General features: G+C 38.2%; 1 protein-coding gene across 1 annotated transcript in view; it reads left to right on the forward strand.

Annotated features, from left to right (window-relative positions):
* The window catches only part of glis1a (GLIS family zinc finger 1a), a 67,791-nt gene that overhangs the window by 31,835 nt on the left and 19,919 nt on the right, over positions 1 to 16,037 (forward strand). Inside the window, exons 2-3 of the mRNA XM_086271123.1 lie at positions 61 to 1,182; positions 10,026 to 10,187. Of these exons, the coding sequence (XP_086127249.1) occupies positions 289 to 1,182; positions 10,026 to 10,187 (1,056 nt within the window). The 5' untranslated portion in view covers positions 61 to 288. The remainder of the gene's footprint in view (positions 1 to 60; positions 1,183 to 10,025; positions 10,188 to 16,037) is intronic.

A 16,037-nucleotide genomic window follows, 5' to 3' on the forward strand; every position in this document is an offset into this window, starting at 1 on the left:
TTTTTAAATTTATGTATTTTTTATGATGACTCATTTGGGTTTGGTTTTTGTCTCCCACAGTGCTGGAGTGATGACTGACCACGCAACACTTTGGAACAAATGACTGAAGTCTACACATTCAGAAGGTGCCAGAAGTTGCACATGAATCTAATTTGATTACCTTTGAATGCGAAAAGATGCTGCAGAGGGTTTTATCTACAATGGGGTCTTAAAATTGCTCCAAGATAATCGACTTCAACGATTTTACTGACAGGATCTCTTGGTAGGAGTCTGTGAGTGGGGGCTGGCATGTGGCCCCCTGATCTCGGGCCTCCAGATGTGACTCTTCCTGGATTTGGGAGTGTGTTTGAGGATGCTGAGGATCTTCAGGCGCCGCTGTCTTCTGGTGGCTTCTGCCAGCCATCGATCCAATCGGGAGGCCTGTGCTGTCTTCCCAGGACCTCACTGTCGCTCTCCTCGCTTGGGCGTGACCTCACCTCCCTGCTCAACTGTAAGACAGCCGGATCCCACGTAGAAAAGACTGTGGAGGACTTTGCAACCACAGCTCACACAGACACCCAAAACAGCACTCAGAGGTTTAGCTGCTACCCTCAGCCTTCCTTCCCAATTTCCTACATGCTCACCAGCTGTGCCACATCTTCATCTTTCGCCTCGCCACCTTCCTCACTGTCTTCTGCCTCCTCATCTCTACTTTTTGCATCTTGCTTGCCTCTTTCTGATGCCAACAATAAATTGTCTCAACAACAACAAAAGCCACAGGAGGAATATTGCTCCGTAAAACAAGAACCTGCAGATGATTTCTTGCCATGTAAGAGGGAACAGTTTCAAATTAGCAACCAGCAGGGGGAGCTGTACCATTTAAATCAGGCTTTTCAAGGATACAGCAATCAGGACAGCACACAGTCCTCTCTTCAGTCCCCCATGATTAACGTACCTGTGGGACAGGACCCCACGCTTGACCAGCAGGAGCAACCGTGTCATTGGATCGACTGCAGTGCCACTTATAGCACCCAGGAGGAGCTAGTGAGGCACATCGAGAAAGTGCACATCGACCAGAGAAAGGGGGAGGAGTTTGCATGTTTCTGGACTGGCTGCGTGCGACGCAACAAACCGTTCAATGCTCGCTACAAGCTGCTTATCCACATGAGGGTCCATTCTGGAGAAAAACCCAACAAGTGCATGGTGAGTTTGCTTTAGTCAGCAGTTAAATGACAGAATAAATGGATAACCGAGTCAGAACGGACCGTTTAAAATAAATAAATAAATAAATAAATAAATCTGAAGTTACTGAGAGAAGACACAAACTACTTCTCAAACTGCAAAACAGAAATCTCTTGGAAGAGTTTTCCCCGTTAAGGAATTTATACAACAGTAGTTTATTAGAGCAATGCGGCAACTATTTAATTTAGCAATAACAGTAATATTCTTAGTAGTACCTTGTCAAATGGAAGGGGTTTTAAGCATCAAAACATAAAACCAGCACTTTGTGTCCATTAATTCTTTGAAAGGGACCTGTTATACTTATTTCTAACTTCATGTTTTCTAGTAGACCCACTTGACATGATTCCCAGGTCAAAATAACCATTCTTTGTCATCCTTTATCTGAAACAAGTCTTTTAGTTCTCTTCCCCTTCCCTTCCTTTAAGCTAACTTTCTTCTGATTTGATGCCCCAAATAAAAAGATATTTTGAACAGCAATTGGGTGGGGCTTGTGTGTCTGAGACAGCCATATAAGGGATATCTGCTCTAGCTCATACAGAATCAGGTGCAGATGGAAACTAAAGCCAAGCGTTTGTAGCCATCTGCAATTAATGAGGATTGTACATACACTAATGTCATCATGTGAAACTTAATGAGCATCCGCTATTATAACATAGACATATATATATTACCTAAGGAAATGAAGAAAAGCATAATGGGTCCCCCTAAATGTGTGGCTGTGATAAAGTACTGGCATGCACAGCCAGAAGGCTGTTTTCTCCTGATTCCCCTGGTATATAACGAGAATGTTGGGACCTGTTGATCAAGGAAGGGAACATGATGCAGGACACAAGAGGATCACAACTGTGAACAAACCCAAATGATAGCTGCTTTATTCTCACCTAAGAACTAATGGACGTACAGGCAGCGTATTTTTCGGGCTATAAGGCGCACTTAAAATCCTTTAATTTTCTCAAAAATTGACAGTGAGCCTTATGCACTTTATGTATGAATTCTGTTTGCTTACTGACCTTGAACCAACTTTATGTGGTACACAATAAACACTGCGACATCACTGAGAGTTAGAAACGGTCTAAATTCTTTTATCTTTAATAAAATGATCAGTGTTGCTGCTTTACCAGGTGTAACAATTAAGTTTAACATCCGGGCATCCATGAAAACAGAATTTATGAAATTTAACAGAGTTAGAAGTTAGCAGGAAGTTAGCTTGCTAGTTTCTACCTAAGGATGATATACCATGTTCTGTATGGGATTTCTAAATAAATTAAAACATACAGCTCTGCTATCACTTCTAACATAAATAAAGAAGAAGAAAACTAAACAGCAGTGACTTTTGTAGGGTTACTGAAGTTGGACTAGCATGGTATATAATGATGTGCTACGTGATCGCTAGCGACACTGCTATGTTAGCATAACATAAACACAGTGAAGCTGGAGGATGAACGCTAACTTTTTTCCACTCAAAAGTTAACGTGAGGGTTCCTGATGGTTAGGGACAAATGCAATCGCATGGCAGGGTGCTGTAAAATATAAGGTTAGTCATTAATATACTGTGACAACATGGGAATAGAGTAGCTGCGAGAGAATTCAACATTAATGAATCAATGGAACGAGTTGAGTAAAGTTTGACTTATCTGACTTTTTTTTTTTTTTTTTGCTTAATGCGCCTTATAATCCAGTGCGCCGTATGTATGAAAAAAGACTCGTTCATCGACCGTGCGCCTTATGGTCCGAAAAATACAGTACTAGAAAACCGAGAGGTTAAAGGCTGTTTTGTGTCCGATCCAGTCTGCACGTGCATCCCTGTTGGTTAATGTCTAGTTAAGCTGGCTGCTACAGTGTATGTGTTTTTTTTGTGAGAATGAACGTTTTTTGTTTGTTTGTTTATTCCCTTCACTTGGAGAGATTTATCCAGCACATGCCAAATCTTAGAACAGTCAGTCAAAACATACAGTATCTCATCCTTTCCAGCATCGCATGGGCCAGGGCCACTTGGAGCTTTAACTGGGTTTGAAAGGCATTAATGAGCTCACAGTCTTCTACTGATTTCTGCCAGACTGATGAACCATCTGTTAGACAGGGAAATGATTTAAACCTTTTCCTCTCGTCACAACAGGTTTCCCTGACTCATGAATGCCAGAGGAGGAATGAATGAATGTATGAATGGAGGATGTGTCTAAGCATACGAAAACCGCTGATCACCCTGAGCCTTTTCTGACAGATGCATTTAATTTATTGCCTAGCATAGACATTATGCATTGTCCTTAGATCAGCAGCTAAATGATTGTCTCTTATGGAAAGTATGTTCCTAAAGACAAAAAGATGGTTTTTCATATTTGTGGCCATTGTGTGCAGTTTTTGAATACTACAAGTCCCCAGGATTATTACCTATGCAGTTTCAGAAATGCAGCACAAGAGTAGAAGAAAACCACAGTAAAATGTGTATGCATCTATTGTTATATATATATATTTTCCTGTCACATTATGTGTAACTTAATCTGATTTTCCCTTTTTCATTTATAGAATTAAAAGGTTGATTACCTGATTATTTCACAGTGGAAAGTGACTTGGTGTCCCTCTGTGGGGGTCTTGAGACAGGGAGGTTCTGGAGGGGGGAGGGGGGGGGGCTGCCTTGACTGCCTTGACTGCCTTGACTGCCTTGACTGCTTGCCCCACAGCCCAGACCCAGATAAGCAGCAGGAAGTGGATGGATGCAGAATCTTTCCTTTGTTTTGTTCATTGCACGAACAAAAAACACCCAATGGGTTTGCTTCTATAGCTCGCTAGTTTCAGCAGATAAAACTTTAAATGTCAATAAATAATTAAAAAAAGAGGCTCATATATTTGAGCCATAAATTTAACCCAGGCCACTAAGATAAAGACAGATCTACAACCACGCTGGTGTGAAAACACGGTCCTTTCTACATTTACCATCACAACAGTGGCCTTTGAGCCCCAGCGATGCGTCATCCTGCATCACTTCTGTCATGAGTCACTTCATGAAGCTCAATAATTCATGACCTGAATACATCTGCCCCATTATGACCTGCTGTTTGGTGCCAAGTCCCCATCCCTGAGCAGCTCTCTCCGTTATTCCCTGCTGTCATCAGCCTAAGGATTAGTAATTCATTCAGAAGTTCTCACTCTGGGATACGCTTCCTTCATAAGTGAATTAGTTCATTATAGTGATCCAGCCTGCTGCCAACTAATAAATATTAAATCAACATAAACACAAAAAATTAGTCAAACTTGAACTACGTGAATAACGTCATTTCATTTTCATAAAGTTCTTATGCCAGAAGATGTGAATTAAGTCATTCCCGGTGCTGCAGTGGAAAATGAATATATCTCACATGAATGCAGTCAGTGTTTGTTAATGAATTCAGCTTTATTTACCAGCTCGTAATGTCAAGCCCCAGATTGGACAGGTGTTCCTCAGGCTGTAAACACGAGTTCTCAAAGCACCTCTAAACCCACTGTGTGAGAGTCATCATGTGTAATTTATGATGCTTCAATAAAATACACATGTATGTACATTTATGATCTGTCTGTCATATAACCATGAAAAGACCAAAACCAGTGACCCTCGAATGACGAGCATTGTCTGAAAAATTAATATTATCAGCTGTAAAGGCAGAATAAAATGTCTTCCCATCAAAATATTTTTAGCAGGAATTATAAGACTCAAGAGAGTACCAAATATGTAATTATAAATAATAAGTATTAGTCAATGGTTCTTTTACTCGTCATTATATCACATCTGTAGTATAAACTGCAGGGCTTGTTTTTTTTTTTCTTTTATGAAACTTTACCCATTAGCTAGTTTTGTTTGTTTGTTTGTTTGTTTGTTTTTAGGTATTAGATATCTATCAGCTAATCATGGCAACCCAAGACATGGATGAAGACATTCTCGAGACAACCTGCTGAAGTTTAAACTGGGCATCAAACGGTGGCATGATTGTTAGTACCAGATGGTCGGGTCTGAGTATTTCCAATACTTCTAATTTACGCTGATTTTCCTGCACAACCACCTGTAAGGTTTACAGAGAATGGTTTATAAATGAAATAATCCCATCGGTAGCAGTTCTCTGGGCGTAAATGCCTTGTTGGTCTAATAGAAGACGGCAGGAACTTCAATAACAACTCTTTACAATCAGTGAAGCAGAAGAACATCATCTGCCAATCCTGTTACCTAATAACAGGAACCTGAATATACAAGTTGCATGGCCTCAGCAAAATTGGACCGTAGAATATCAGAGAAAACATCACCTGGTGTGACGAGTATTGATTTCTGATGTTAAATTTGGGTTGTAGGGTTAGGATTTGGTGTAAACAGCACCTAGTTTAATCTGCACCACCAAGAATTACAGTAAGATGCCTGTGAAGGCAAAAGAGGGTCCAACCCAGTACTGACAAGGTGTACCTGATATAGTGTGGAGTGATCGTCTTTTTCATTCCTGATTAGAGATGGACCGATCCGATATTACGTATCGGTATCGGTCCGATACTGGCCTAAATTACTGGATCGGATATCGGAGAAAAAAAAAAAAAGTAATCCGATCCATTAAATATCACGAAAGCACCTCACAAAACTTGCAACACGCCGTAACTCACCTCAGAACGTTAGCACGTCGGAGCAGTATGCATCACGTGATAGAGCGGCTGTGGCATGCGGGACCTGTCGGTGGTCTGGATAGCATTTGGAGCTTCGCTAGCAACCCGGCATTTCATCTCCGACAAAGTTATCCCCGAGAGAAGTAAAGCAAGTGTGTAAGTCCATCTCTGAATGTTTGTAAAGCATTCCTGCGTTAAGCTTAACAGGCGACTGCCTCTTCTTGCTGCTACTTCAATCATGAAACTGCTTAATGATCAGCTGATCGGCTTTTCTGTCGCGAGTCCGTCTCTCTAGTTTGCTTTTGGCCCACTTTGCACCAGAAAGAGGAAACCAGCGGCTGAACAACAGCAGCACGTTTAAGCTTGATAAGCTGTTGTTAGAATTTATTTAATATTACTTTCTATTCGAGGATCTTTTTGTACGCAGCTGACGGCTGGTAACTGTGCAGGGGCGGATCTAGCAAAGTTTAGCCAGGGGGGCCGATAGGGCATTAACAGGGAAAAGGGGGCACAAAGACATACTTTTCTTTCTTATTCTCATTTAAAATGTCAAGCTTTTAATAAATAATTATCTGACACCCAAAGTTTTAATTTGATGTAAAATGAATAGAAGTCCATTACTGTATATAGTGACTATTAAGTCTAATATATATATATATATACCCTAGTAAGCTATAGTACTTTTTCCTTTGGGAAGGTACCATCTGTGCAGTCTGCAATTTTGTTGAAGAAAGATGTTGAATCTATTTAATATTTCTTGAAAAATAATTGATTTCTGTGCATTTTTTTTTTCACACTGCATCAAATTAAGGTTGATTACGTCGATTAAGCATCATGAGGTGGAGCGTGAGGGGTGGTTCCCTATTTTTTTATTTTTTTATTTTTGTTGTTGCTGGGAGTTGGAACCCTATTAGTTAGGTTGCTTAATATTTACGCTAAGTACTCTTTAAAATACCAGAATAGGGAGGATGGTGTAGGTTTAAGTTTATTAGATTGATCAGTATTGCTGAACTATGAAATATTTTTTTTGTATACAGGTATAACAGAATAGCTTTAGTGTAGTTGTTGTTTTAAACTTGAGTATGAACTTATACAAAATGCAGCAAGATATTTAAAAAAACAGTTTTGTTGATTAAAAAACACTATATCGGATTCATATCGGTATCGGCAGATATCCAAATTTATGATATCGGTATCGGTATCGGACATAAAAAAGTGGTATCGTGCCATCTCTATTCCTGATAACGTAGTTTTAAATTATAAGTGTGTGTGTCTGTATGTGCGAACATTGGCAGGGTTGTGTGTATTAGTAAAATAAGAAGAAAAATTGTTTTGAAAAAGTAGGTGCTTTTTCAAAGGGGAATAAAAATTAATAATGGCAAAGATATTAAGTCTTGAAAAATGTAGAGTAAATTACATTTGCATTAAATATCAGAACATAAACTATAGATCTTAAATATTGTCCTCCTGTGGCAATGGATTAAACTACAAAAAAGCTTCTTTTTTTTCTCAGATAACTCAGACTAATGTTGGGAGGTTTGACTTCACAGCTGCACATTGTTGAAATGTTACAGCTTCACTTTCTCAGGGCTTCATCTGTGTTCTTGTGTGACTCAGTGTTTGAATGCTTCAATTGCCCGTCTGTATTTTTGTGGCGAGGTGTTTTCAAAGCTTGGATTAATTAATCAAGATGATGTAGTGTGTTTTTTATGTACAGGCTTATTAAACCTAATGAGGTGAGTGACATTTATAGACTCATTAGTGATGGCTAATAAATGTGTGGAATAAATTCTGGATATTAAAAAAAAAATGTAAAAGAATTACTTTATTCAAGCCTTCAGTGCTAAACTAGAACTGAGTCTAGAGACCAATTTTCTGAAGATTTTATCAAAAGTTTTAAGAAATAAATATAATATTTGTATAGAATCTATAAAATATCTATAGATTATAAGGGGATTATTTTCTTTTAAATGCAAATTTAAGTGTCACACACACGATGATCGGTCTTGATTTTTTTTCTTTGTCATTTTGAAGAGAGAACAGTTAAATCTATAGAGTAAATTGTGTCATGGGAATAAAAAATTATTTTATTTTGATTCAAAACCTTTTTCTAAATATAAAAAATACTGACAAATGAAAATGGTCTAAATCAGGGGTCCCCAATCCCAGTCCACAAGGGCCGGTGTCCCTGCAGGTTTTAGATCTCACCCTGGGTCAACACACCTGAATCACAAGATTAGTTCATTACCAGGCCTCTGGAAAACTTCAAGACCTGTTAAGAAGGTAATCTATCCATTTAAATCAGCTGTGATTGATCAAGGACACATCTGAAGCCTGCAGGGACACCGGCCCTCGTGGACTGGGATTGGGGACCCCTGGTCTATATGTAAATCTTCTGCGTGTGTCTATGCCAGCGGTGTCCAACTCCAGGCCTCGAGGTCTGGTGTCCTGCAGGTTTTAAATGTGACCTTGATCCAACACAGCAGATTTAAATGGCTAAATTACCTCCTCAACATGTCTTGAAGTTCTCCAGAGGGCTGGTAATGAACTAACCATTTGATTCAAGTGTGTTGATCCAGGGTGATATCTAAAACCTGCAGGACACCGGTCCTTGAGGCCTGGACTTGGACACCCCTGGTCTATGCTGTCTCTTACTTCCTTTTTAAATATTTCCATATATTTGGCGTTCTGACATAAAGATACAATATGAAACACTGATCAGTAGAAATTGGAATTTCTGTAAAGATATAAACCATAGGCAGTATGTAAGCATGCTGAGGCTCATTGAAACAGTACCTACCGCAGTCGGTGCGTGTGTGTTTGTGTGGTTTTGGCTACGTTTTTTTTCTCTGAGTGGAGAACAGCCACTACCTGAAGTTTATGATATAAATACTGGTACATTGCCTCTGGTTTAGTTTTTTCTGTAAGGACATTAAGTTCTATGTCAAACGTAGTTACAACTTAAGCATTTTAAAGGATCATAAGGGGATTTAATGATTTCTTAGTTTATGTTGTAGTTTTGTTATTTTGTTTTGAGTCCCTAAAGAGATGTCAGAATGATTTTTTTTTTTTTTAAATTCTCATGTAGTTGTTAGTCTACCGTCACAGATTTGAATCGGTAGATCTTAAAATCTTTCAAGAACTAGACACTGATTTCTTGTGTAAATGCAATAAACTGATGGCAAACTGCACTTAAAAGCCCCCAAACTTTTCAAATAAAGTGACAGAAATCGTCCAGTTATGAACATTCTTTTTCCCAAATTTTTAAATAAACTGTTACGTTCTCAAAGTGCTGAAGCTTTATTTTGGCTCACTGCATGCACTTTCACAAAAAAGTTGGTCACACCGGGGTTTTTGAAACCCATTACTTTTATATGAAGCACATTATACCCGTGTTCATGGCCAGCGTGAACAGGAGAAACGAGTATCGGGTCAGCGGAGTGAGTCGGGACTGCTTGTCACTGGATTAAAGCGGTGGCGGTAGCTTTTAGGCGATATGACATTCAACTCTCTAAGGTGACAGTATCTAGGATTTGAATTTCAAGCCCTCTTTTTAGATTGTTACACAACTATTATCAGCAGTGTGCACAACACTATCAAGTTATTTCATCTACTGCTTTTTCAGTGCATCTGAGTACAGTTAAAATATATAAATGGAAAAAAAAATCCTTTAACTCCTCTTTAATCTTTAATTATGAAAGAAGCAGACTAATGACAATATATTAGTAAACACTGATACTGCTGAACCAATTTTAAATATTTTTACTCCATTACCTGTTACCTGCTGGATCTTCTTAGTCATGGTTTCACTAAGCAACTTGTTGAGTGAATGTAGACTTGCTTACTAGTCTTTATAAAAAGCAACAGGTTCTGTTTAAATATCACACGGTCTCCTTCTAATACAGGCGCCTCAGGAGTGGAATGGGTTAATGCGTTGTCCTGTTACGAACATTCTTTTTAATATTTGGAAAACATAGGATGGCACATATTCACCGTGTATGGTTCCCCACTAACTGATGGTATTAAATGCAATTGATTTGCAAAAATGTCTAAACACATGGTTTCATTTTGTCATTGTTGAGTGTACGCTGATGGGCAAAGTGCCACTTTTACTAATTTTTAAAGATAATCTAGGCACATTTTCTTAAATAATTTTTCTATATAAAATCTTCTGCTTTTCTATTTGTTAGTTTGAGGGCTGCTCCAAGGCGTTCTCCCGTCTGGAGAACCTGAAGATCCACCTGAGGAGCCACACGGGGGAGAAACCTTACATTTGCCAGCACCCCGGCTGCCTCAAGGCTTTCAGCAACTCCAGTGATCGTGCTAAACACCAGCGCACACATCTGGACACGGTCAGTGGGCTCCTTCCATTTAGGATGTGCTCTATTATAGTGCACGTTCTCCTAATTTGAGCTTTCTGTCAGTTTGTAGTATTAGAGTGGACTCAATAGCTGGTTGCTTTTTGCTTCTCCAAGCAAACGTCACCATAACAGTAGGTCACAAAGAGGTCAAGGTCATGTAAACACGCTATATGCAAGTACAGAAAGAATCTGAAGATAACATGAAGAATTATTCTGGCTTGGGTCAGAGACAGTGAACTCATCATACATGCATGTAACCTCTTTCAGCCTGGTTGAACTGCTGTATGTTGGAAATAGCGCCATTTTTAAAATGGAGACAAAAAAACGAGCTTTTCTTGACATGTTTGTATGCTATATTAACTCTTGTAATTAAAGACACTCACTGGCATTAATGCCCATTCTGTTGCTGTATTTTGCCTTTGCCCTAATTGCATATTGTGTAAATGCACTAAGGCTGATAATTCAAACAATGTAGGATCCCAATACCACAGCAACAACTTTATTACTCTTTAATGAGAGCACACACAGCAAAACTGTAGATTTCTACACTTTTTTTTTTGTCAACATAGTATTTCTAAACTAATGCAGTTTAATAAGTTTAACACAGCTTGGGAAATGGTCACAATCTCTAGAAGTACAATAGAAATATCCTTTATTGTCCCTCATTGGGGAAATTCAGGTAAACAAGCTTCTTGCTAATGTGGCGTAGGAAAATGAATTCAGCTCTAATCAGCTCTAATCTAGTGCACTGTGTTTCTGGACATGATTTTTATTTTGTAGTGAGTCGTAGTGGAGGTAGTCATTACAGCCGGAGATGCAAGTTTGAGTCATACATGTTTCCTTTTTTAGTATTTTTAACTATGTTGTTAGTTAAAAATAAATTACCTGATTGGGTTTAGATATTTAAAACCTCTGGGTTAAGTTTATAAAAAAAATAATACAAAATCATGGTTTGGGCTACAATGTTGCCACTTATGTTAGAGCTCTGTTACTTGGGTTGGCACGGCGACATGTACCTGATTTGTCTGGACAACATAAGTGACATAAACTTTCTTTAGAGGTACATTTGTTTCAAAGTAATCCTGAAAAACAGACTGTGTTTTTGTGACTTTTGTGATGACAGTACCCCCACCAAACTTCAGCGGTTGTTTTAAATACAAAGGTACGGTGTACAGGTTAGGGTTAAGGAGAAAAAGGTTCCACCTAATCGCCGACCACAATATTATAATTCTGTTTGCCACATGAGAACTTTAGGCAAGGCAAGTTTATTTATATAGCACAATTTGGTCTTTTTTAGACGTGTGCTGAAAAATGAATAAACATTAAATTGACTTTTTAAACTTTCATACCAACACAGGTGTGCTTAAAACGCGTTAATTATTTTACAGTACTGCATTTATTCAGGATTTTATATGTGCTTTGTTGTAGATGTAGTGCTATGTTAACAGAGGCAGCAGACAGTTGAAAACAGTGGCTGAGACCTCAGAGGGTTAAAGTGCAGCAGACTGCCTCTCCCTCAGCTTTCTATGGGACCTTCTGGGAATGACTCGGGAAGATAAACTGCTAGTGCGTGTGAGCCAATTTTAACTTGCTGTGCAGAGTCTGCTTGTGTCAGATCAGTTTATACAAAACAGGGAAAAAATAGAATCCATTCAACCGTGAAGACAGCGTGAATTTCCAGGAATTTTCATACACACCATCTACAGTAACGACATTAAATTCATCAGGGGACTCAAACTAGTGGGAGTGAGTGTCCCCCGTGCTCTTGATGATCATAAATTAAGGTTACAACTGCAAAATAAGTTATGAAATCCACAGCTGATGGAGCCTGAGAAAGAACAGAAACAGGCCTTTTCTCGTAATCCACTCTTGTGTACCAGGTGTCAAGTGTCGTGCCAGCATTGTCACTCTTTCCATGAAGGTGTTCTCATGCCCAGGGGATGTATTTAAATGCTGCATTAGTATGGTATTTATCTACTTTAATATATATATATATTTTAATATTACATAATAACTTTGCTTGACTATATTTTAGGGAAAAAACATTAGTTATTAAACCATTACACTTATTTTTATCGGCTGAAATGATTAGTTACATTTTTTGGACCAAAGTGTTTGTTGGCAAAACATGGAAAATGTTATGAAGTGATTTTATAATAATGATGTAAAAATCAGCTGGATCAAGACTTTCACAAGATATTTCTGATAAAACTTCCGTCCCTTGGGTAAAATGTTATTGGAGGACATTTACTTGTATTATTAGATTGTTGAAGAACTGTTTTTTAAATAAATAGGATTTAATAATATGATGAGGTCTTTTCAGAAAGCGCTTTATTTTTTTTTTAATCTCATTTAAAATATTGTAGAAAAAAGTACTGAATTCTAAAAAATTTAAAATAAGTTTTAGAATAACTTTAAATATAAAGTAAGAGTGCTTTGCTACAGTTTGGATGAATCTTGTAGATGAACCTGTCATAACTTATATGTTTAAACAACATTTTAGTGTCTAAGGTTATTCAAAATAATTTAATATTTGGAAATCTCTGTCCACCTCCAAGCCTTTGATGCACAGTATAACTTTTTTGAGCAAACCTGGTAACAAATAACAAAACAAAACAAAGCAGTCAGTTACATCACCTTCTTGGCAGATGGTATTTACCTAAAAATAACTGAGTGAAATTGACTTTTCCTTTTGAGCCTCTGGGTTAGATACACTTTCGTAGTATGGGGTTAACCTCTTAGGACCTGGCGTCCACATATGTGGACATCACATTTTGGGTTATTTAGACCAAAATACTCAATTTTGCTGCTACTGTTCTATCAAAATTTTAAACGAATATCCTCATATGTGGCTCTTATTTTTCTTAAAAACAAAAAGAAGGTAAAAAAAAATCTAGTAATTCTTTGTTTTTACATTCATCGGGCCCCAATCAGCCCAAATATCAAAGAGGAATTAAAAATGCATGCCGTGGAAGAGTTCGGGTCTTAGGAGGTTAAATCCACTTTTGTTTTCAGAACTGACTTATCTCTTCATTGCTTGGATTCAACACTATGCTGCACAGTTGCTGCACATTTGTTGGCTGCACATCCATGATGCCAAACTGCCATTCCACCACATCCGAAATGTGCTCTATGGGAGTGAAACTGATGACTGTAAATGTCATTTGAGCATAGTAAACTCATTTTTATGTTCGGAAATCAGTTGGAGAACATTTGAGCTTTACGAATCTGCTGGAAGCAGCCATCAGAAGATGGGTACACTACAGCAGTGCTCAGGTACCTCGTGATGTTTAAATGATCTTCAGCTGGTACTAAGGGAAAATATCCCCTACACCATTACACCACCAGCAGTCTGAACCGCTGAAACAAGGGAGGATAGATCCGTGCTTTCATGTTGTTGATACCAAATTCTGACCCTACCATCCGAACGTTAGAGCAGAAATCCAGTCTTCTATTGTTCTATTGTGGCATTCATTGTGGTTTTCTGCTGCTGTATCCCATCTGATTCAAGGTTCAACGTGCTATTCATTCAGGTTATTTGAGTTGTTGTCAGGTTAAAGAATCCGGCTATTCTCCTCTGACCACTGACATCAAGCAGGTATTTTTAATTTTGTCTCTCTGTAAACCCTACAGATGACTGCGTGGAAAAATTCCCAGTAGATCAGCAGTTTCCAAAAAACTCAGACCACCCTGTCTGGAACCAAAACGATGCCGTGTTCAAAGATGTTTAAATTACCTTTCTCCCTCATTTTGATGCTCAGTTTGAGCTTCAGCAGGTTGTCTTGGCCATGTCTACATGCCTCAGTAAGCCTAGTTGCTGCCATGTGATTGGCTGATTAGATTAATGCATTAATGAGCAAATAAACAGGTGTATCTAAAAAAGTGGCGAGTGAATCTATAGTATCACTGCTCATGTCTGTCTGGGTGAATTTACTTGAAACATTTATACAAAATACACAATAAATTATGTTTAAAAATTGCTGCAATGCATGAGACCATACACTTTAAAAACACAAGACTACACATAATTGCTCTGAATATTAAGATAAATAATATTTGCTCAGTAATATAAGGTGTGAGGTGGTCTCTGCTTTACAGTCTGACATTTTTGGGATTGTGAAACTGCATACCTGCTGTGGATTTACCCTACAGACCACAGTTATTTCTACTCCTGCTGACAAGTGATGAGAATTTAGCTGTAATCCCGCGAATCAGATCTCTTATTACACGGATGAGATGGAGCTTCACCATTCGCTCCACTGTTATTACAGCAAGTTATTTTCTCCCTTTAGTGGTTTCACACTGGCTAATGGGGGCTTCGAAGTTGCGTCACAAATTAACAATCAGACACATCTGGCGCCATCCTGGAGGCCCAGTGGAAGCCTGTCTGAATGTAAATAACTGCTGAGTAGTGCAACGGCAGGCCAAGAAATGTTTTTCAAGTTTGATTAAACAGCTTGTATTGTGTTACTAATATGACACTTTGGGGAATTTTGTCCTAAAGTAAGTGCAGGCTCAAGCAGGAATTACCTTTCTAAGTTAACGCTCACATAACATAAAAATGTGGTTTGTTTTGAGAATTTGGAAATGTATTAAAAGCATTGAGAGCTTTCATTTTACGATGGCAGTGAAGTGCAAAAAGGTGATGGACTGTGACAAATCCGATATGAAATGTGGTGCTGAATAATGCCAGGGTTTTGTTTTGGGTTTTTTTTGGGTTGAGCCCTGGCAACAGGAAAAAAAGATTTCAAAATTTTTTTGGCACACATAATTGGAAACTGATATGCAGTTTATGAATTTACAGTCTGTCTCAGAGCTGTCATTTGCCATAACCACTTTGCATGTCATTACCCTGAATTTATGCTAAGATTAGAAAGACAGCACTTCATTTGGTGCTGATCTGTTTAGACTAAGAGAGAACTGAGCTGGTCTCACAGGGAATATTTTTCCTGAAATAGTTTTGAAATTGCCCCCTTTTTTTCCTTTTTTTTTTCCCCAGACACTGTAGAGCAGCACTTACTCTGATGCCAGATCTACGTTGGTATTGCATGTCTATAATTTGAAATGTATTTGTTTAAGAATTACACAAAAATTGGGAATACTGGAGAAGAAAAATCGAGCAGACATTAGAAAAATAACAATCCCACTGACACAAGCATTATTATAGTCAAGCCTGTCCTGATATATTTCTACTAAAAATTCTTTTTACAGTAACATTTTTACTCATTTGCTTCATTCATTGTTTTGTGGCATCATTAAAAAATACAAGTGATTTTTCAATACTACTTTGTTTTTTGCATTACTGTCAAACCCAAGATCATCAAACAGTTTTTAACATTAGCCAAAGATAACCCAGGTAAAATGCAAAAATGCTGTTTTTTCTTTTTTATATGATAAAGGAAAAAAGCTTATCCAATCCTACCTGAACCTTTGTGAAAAAGCAGCTGACTCCTAAACCTAATAACTAGTTGTGCCAGCCTTGGCAACACAAACAGCAATCAAATTTTCAAGTTTTTGTGATAATAACATCACTGTGGAGGAATTTTGGCTTCTTTGCAGAATTGTTTTAATTCAGCCACATTGGAGGGTTTTCAAGCATGGACAGACCGTTTATGGTCATGCCAAAGCAACTCAATTTCATTTAAATCCACACTTTGACTAAGGCCAAGCTTCAAAGGCTCTTTTTTTTTTTTTTTGCATTTCAGCCATTCAGAGGTGGACTTGCTGACGTTTTTTGGATCACTGTCCTGCTGCATAACCAAACTGAGCCTGAGCTTCAGGGCTTGAATTGATAGCTAAACATTTAGCTTCAGGATTTTCTGGTAAAGAGCAAAATTCATG

Source organism: Aulonocara sp. 'chitande type north' Nkhata Bay, linkage group LG18, assembly GCF_057382095.1.
Source record: "Aulonocara sp. 'chitande type north' Nkhata Bay isolate Kocher_YH1m ecotype deep benthic linkage group LG18, A_spYH_male_GT1.1, whole genome shotgun sequence".
Classification (NCBI taxonomy): domain Eukaryota; kingdom Metazoa; phylum Chordata; class Actinopteri; order Cichliformes; family Cichlidae; genus Aulonocara; species Aulonocara sp. 'chitande type north' Nkhata Bay.